Raw genomic sequence first — 6000 nt, 5'->3', positions numbered from 1 at the left:
CAAAAGAAGATTACGTATTTACGAAGAGTCAGAGAAAATTAGTACTGCTGAGCCAACAGACAATGTGATGAAAACGTTCACAAGACAGGATAGAAATATCCAGAAGAAGTACACCAGCAGCACCTAAAGTAGAAGTGAAGATGGAGATCTGACATGTTTCAAATGTGGATTAAAAGGACACAGAGCAAGAAATTGTATCCGAAAAGTGTGGTGCAACTTTTGTAAGAGCAACACACACCAAGAAACCATATGCAAAAAGAAAGATAAACGAGACAACGTCAGAAAGGTTACTGATGAACAATCCGGTGATTACCTCTTCAAAGCAGCACAAGAAGAAAGTGAGTCAGCACCCAAAATAAAGATGAAAGGCATTATGGTGGATGCAGGAGCGACATCCCACATTGTAAATGATGTAAATAACTTTACAAGCTTTGACAACACTTTTCAAGCAGAGACTCCTTCAGTGGAACTAGCTGATGGGACAAGATGCAGTGGAATGGCCCAAGGAAGAGGAACAGCGACGATACATCTAGTGGACAGCGACGGACGGCAGCACAGGGCACAACTACGAAATGCTCTGTACATGCCGTCATATCCCCACAACATCTTTTCAGTGGCGAGAGCAGCCGACGGAGGAGCAACCATAACTTTCAAGAAAGGAAAGAGCCACATGATCACTAAAGATGGTAACAGATTTAAAATAAATGAACATGAGAAGTTATATTATCTACCAACTGTTGATGCAAATGAAGATCAGTGTAAAGTTTGTCATGACGTACAAACATGGCACGAGATTCTAGAGCACAGCAACTATGACGATGTAATCAAACTCCAAACTGTGGTCAAAGGTATGGTAATTAAGGGAAATGTTGTTAAGCCGGATCAGATGTGTGAAATATGTACAAAAGGCAAGTTTACCCAAACGAGAAATAGGGAGCTAGATGCAAAAGCAAATAAACCCCTGGAGTTAATCCATACAGACCTAGCAGAGCCAATGAAAACTGAGAGCATAGAAGGACACAAATACGCACAATGTTTCACAGATGACTATTCAGGTGCTGTATTAGTATATTTCCTTAAGTCAAAAAGTGATGCAGTTGCTGCAACAGAAAAGTTCTTAGCAGATGTAGCACCCTATGGAGATGTGAAGTGTATACGTTCAGACAACGGCACTGAGTTTACAAACAGAGAGTTCCAAATGTTACTGACAAAGAACAAAATAAGACATGAGACGTCAGCGCCTTATTCGCCACACCAAAATGGCACAGCAGAGAGAGGATGGCGAACACTGTTTGATATGGCTAGATGCTTACTGATAGAAAGCAAACTACCTAACTATTTGTGGAACTATGCCATTCAAACAGCAGCTCATGTTAGAAAGAGGTGTTACAATAGACAGACAAAGAAAACAGCATACGAGTTACTTACAGGAAAAGTACCAAATGTGTCACAAATGCAAAAGTTTGGGTCTACATGTTTTGGTTACAAACAAGGAAAAGGAAAACTAGACTCCAAAAGTGAGCAGGGCATTTTCATAGGCTATGATAAATACAGCCCACCCTTCCTTGTATATTATCCAGAAATGGAAAAGGTCCAAAAGATCAGATTGGTAAGATTCGCAACCAAAACAAGTGTAGAGAGAGAGACACAAACTTTAGAGCCATACACAGGACATGACATTGGAAACAGAGACAATGCAGTCTGTGACAGTGACCAGAAGGATGAGGACCGAGTTCAACCTGAAAACAAAACTGAGGATTTAAATGAGCAGGAAGATGTGGAACAGTCAGCGGGAAATGCCGAAACAGAAATCAGAAAGAATCCATTCAGGATAAAACAAAAGCCAGTTTATCTACACGATTTTGAGACTGATGATTTATTGGACAGATTACAAACATGTGTTGATTTCTGTTATCGAGCAGTTTGTGACATTCCAGAAACTTATCAGGAAGCCGTGTTATCATCCAAGTCAATGCACTGGAAAAACGCCATGGATGAGGAGATGAACTCACTAGTGGAAAATGACACATTCCAGTTGACTGACTTACCACCAGGTAAGCGAGCTTTAAAAGCGAAGTGGGTTTATGCACTCAAAACAGACACAGATGGATCTGATAAATATAAGGCGAGATTTGTTGCTAAAGGATACGACCAGAAAGCAGGAACTGATTACGAAGAGACGTTTTCACCGACAGCTGACATGTTTAGTGTAAGGATTCTCATGCAGAAGGCGGCACAGGAGGACCTAATCTTACATCAGATGGACGTGAAGACCGCGTAGCTGCACGCACCCATCCACTGTGAAATCTATTTAGAACAACCACAAGGATATGAGAAAAGCTCTAACACTGGTGAAAAACTGGTATGTAAACTGAACAAATCATTGTATGGACTCAAACAGTCGGGCAGAAACTGGAATACAGTGTTACACACCCATTTATGTGAAAATGACTTTGTGCAAAATGAGGCAGATCATTGTGTGTATACAAGAGACAACTATGGTCAAAAGGTAATACTTATTATTTGGGTAGATGACCTTATTTTAGCTGCTTCAAGTGAAAAATCAATGCAGGATGTAAAAAGAATGTTAACTCAGAGATTCAAAATGAAGGATTTGGGAATCCTAAAACATTTCTTAGGAAAAGACTTTGAACAAACAAAGGGACTAGTCAAAATGTCACAAGAGAGAAAAAGGTTTTACAAAGGTTTGATATGGAACATTTTAAACCAAGAGAAACTCCTTGTGAACCAAAACTTGATTATGCAGAAAATGCAGAAAAATTGAAACAACCAAGACAGTACAGAGAAGCAGTGGGAAGTTTAATTGACTTATCCACATGCACTCGACCTGACATAAGCTTTGTTGTGAGTAAACTATCTCAACACTTTAATGAACCTACTATGGAACATTGGAATACAGTGAAACATGTATTCAGATACCTAAAAGGTACATCAGAACAAGGACTTAACTTCAAGAAGAATGTAACTGAAAGACTGGGTCTGACAGTTTACTGTGATGCAAGTTGGGCATCAAATGAAACAGACAGACGCAGCACATCAGGCTATTGTGCAACTTTGTGTGAAGGCAGTTCATTCATTTCATGGAAGACAAGAAAACAACCAACAGTAGCTCTTTGTACCTGTGAAGCAGAGTACATTTCGTTAGCTTCAGCTATACAGGAGTGTCTTTACATTGAACAGCTACTAAAAGGACTTGATAACTATCAATATGTTACAACAAAAGTGTACGAAGATAATCAAGGTACGATTGCACTCACTAAAAATCCTGTTAATAGACAAAGATGCAAACACGTTGATGTGAAATACCACTTCATAAGAAACATTGTTGCTACTGGTAGTGTATTACTGGAATATTGCCCTACAGAACAAATGGTTGCTGATATCCTGACAAAACCAGCTACTAAACACAAGTTGAAATGTTTTTCACAGAATATGTTTGGCATTTGGGGATAAAGACTAGAAGGAGGAACCTTAACAAAACAGGATGATAGAAAATGTTCTTAAAATATTGTTTACAAATTGGTTTAACACAGTGAGCTAATAGCGAGTGGCGGTGTTAAGATTGTATATATCTGCGCTCTTACTCTGTGTGTTTATTGTAGAGGTTGGATGTTGTAGCGCATGTTCTCCACTTGGGGCGCTCTGGTGCTGTGTAGTGTCTAACACCGCAGCAGTTGTGTGTTCAAAAGTAGAAGAAAATAAAGTATCCTCGGTGAGAGGACGTTGATGATCGAACTCGAATAAAGTGTCGTTCATGTGCACGCATAAAGAACTCCAATAAGCTCAAACACCTTAACACTCCCACATTCTAAAATACATTATAAAAACGATTAGCACCAAAGGCAAAAAAATATCATGAGAGTAATATTTTTTTTTCTTTTTTTTTCTTTCCTTATGCTACTGTTGTTTCAATACATTGTTAAATATTTGAATACGTTTACGAAAATAAGTGGACAAGTTTACTTTTATTTTCAGAATAAGTAAATAGTATATAATAAAACAGTTTTACCGGGGGTGGGAGCTTGTGTACTTGTTTCTCTCGCGAGATCTGGAAAAGAGCCTGTTACTTGTTTCTCTCGCGAGATCTGACAAGACTGCGCGCGAAGCAAACACGGCGAGGATAAAGCAAGATGGCGTCTGACGGTGAAGACGTTATTGCAGTGTTCTTAATCTGTGCGTCCATGTACACATATATGTCCTTTATGACACTTTATTCATTAATAACTGTTTGTATATTAGTCTGAGCGCACTTTGATGCTAGCTTAGCTTGCTAGTTAGCTTAGCTTGTTAGCTGCTAACAAAGAAGTGATGAAAACACATCGCTAAGCAGAGATCAAGTGTGAGTGTAAAGTGTTGTGATTGTGTGAAAATGTGCGAAAGAACCATAGCAGAGTACGAGGAGGAACTTTGTCCAACAAAAGAGGAGAAGGAGCGACAACATCAAGTTGGGTTACACACAACAGGTTTGTTTACTTCTTTACTAACTTTATATTTATTATTAACACTATTCTTCAATAGATTGTCTATAGGAAGATGAATTGGATGATGCACTGATTGTTTTATGTTGTTCATAAAAACCAGACAATATTTATGAGAGGTTGATGTTCCTCTCGGTTTGTAACAATGTGTATCAACATGTTTACACAAAAGTCACACAGTCACCGGGGGAATATTCCAGAGAGCAGGTTAAGTACAAACTCCTGAGTATAAAAATAAGAGAGGTAAGACAAAGTCAGAGTCAGTTACCATGGTAACTGACGCTGTAAACCTAGCCTGCTAGCTGGCAGGTTTGACAAGTTATTTATGTGTGTAAAAGCTATACTGACCTGTTATTTCCTTCATATTGGTGCAGCCATTAACCTACTACAACACCTACTACATCCACCTACTCAGTGGCCTAGTGGTCGTTAGAGTGTCCGCCCTGAGATGGGTAGGTTGAGAGTTCAAACCCTGACTAAGTCATACCAAAGACTATAAAAATGGGACCCATTACTTCCCTGCTTGGCATTCAGCATCAAGGGTTGGAATTGGGGGTTAAATCACCATAAAAATGATTACCGGGCACGGCCACCGCTGCTGCTCACTGCTCCCCTCACCTCCCAGGGGGTGATCAAGGGTGATGGGTCAAATGCAGAGAATAATCTGGCCACACCTAGTGTGTGTGTGTGACAATCATTGGTACTTTAACTTTTTAATGTGGCAGTGATTGTGGAAAAAACAAAGCCTGATCTAAAGATGCCATCTTGATCTCATACCATCTCAAACCAATTGGCCGTTCATTATTAAGTGAAATGTCTTAAAGTCACTTAAATTTGTCTTTAACCAAGCAACACTATATTTTGTCCAGTTACTCGATTAATCGAATACATTTCCAGTAGAACACTTGATTAATAAAATGTTCAATAGCCACAACCCTATATTTCATGTACGATTTAATATTTAGCATGTAGGAGTTAAAATGTGTTTTGTTTGTGTCCTGTAGACATCCATCAGCTGATTGGACACCAAGAAGAATGTCTCCCTCATCTGCAGGGGGACACTTTCACTTTAGAGGATCCACAGCCCTCACATTTTAAAGGGGACAAGGAGGATCCACACATGAAAGAGGAAGAGGAGGGAGAGTGTGTTGTGGGGCAGGAGGAGGATGATGTCAGCAAGTTTCCACTGACTGTTGTCTCTGTGAAGACTGAAGAGCATGAAGACAAAGCACGTGAGTCCTCACAGCTTCATCACAGTCCAAGTAAGCACAACATCCACATATCATCTAATACAATGTTTGTGACACATGTTCATCCGGGGGCCATATTTATGACTAAAGATGGAGATATACTTGCTTTTTAACACCACCATTTAAAAATGAATGCTCATCAATCATCAACAATGTAATTGCTGGGGTGTAACCATGTGACCTAGAGGCCGTCCTCCTTACCTCACATGGTCAAATGAAGGCAAATATTCAATATGGCTACTGTTTATTTA

The 6000-nt window shown here is 39.5% G+C and overlaps 1 protein-coding gene across 7 annotated transcripts in view; it reads left to right on the top strand.

Annotated features, from left to right (window-relative positions):
• The first annotated feature begins 4129 nt into the window (after window positions 1–4129).
• The window catches only part of LOC133633656 (zinc finger protein 271-like), a 46835-nt gene continuing 44964 nt past the window's right edge, over window positions 4130–6000 (top strand). For 6 of the 7 annotated variants that reach the window (XM_062026244.1, XM_062026247.1, XM_062026246.1 and 3 more), the window contains exons 1-2: window positions 4130–4484; window positions 5504–5761. In XM_062026244.1, coding sequence (XP_061882228.1) covers window positions 4391–4484; window positions 5504–5761 — 352 coding nt within the window. In that variant the 5' untranslated portion in view covers window positions 4130–4390. The remainder of the gene's footprint in view (window positions 4485–5503; window positions 5762–6000) is intronic. The other variant, XM_062026242.1, reaches the window with a different exon arrangement.

Source organism: Entelurus aequoreus, linkage group LG18 (genome assembly GCF_033978785.1).
Source record: "Entelurus aequoreus isolate RoL-2023_Sb linkage group LG18, RoL_Eaeq_v1.1, whole genome shotgun sequence".
In the NCBI taxonomy this organism is placed as follows: Eukaryota; Metazoa; Chordata; class Actinopteri; order Syngnathiformes; family Syngnathidae; genus Entelurus; species Entelurus aequoreus.
This window is presented reverse-complemented; position numbering and strand designations above follow the sequence as displayed.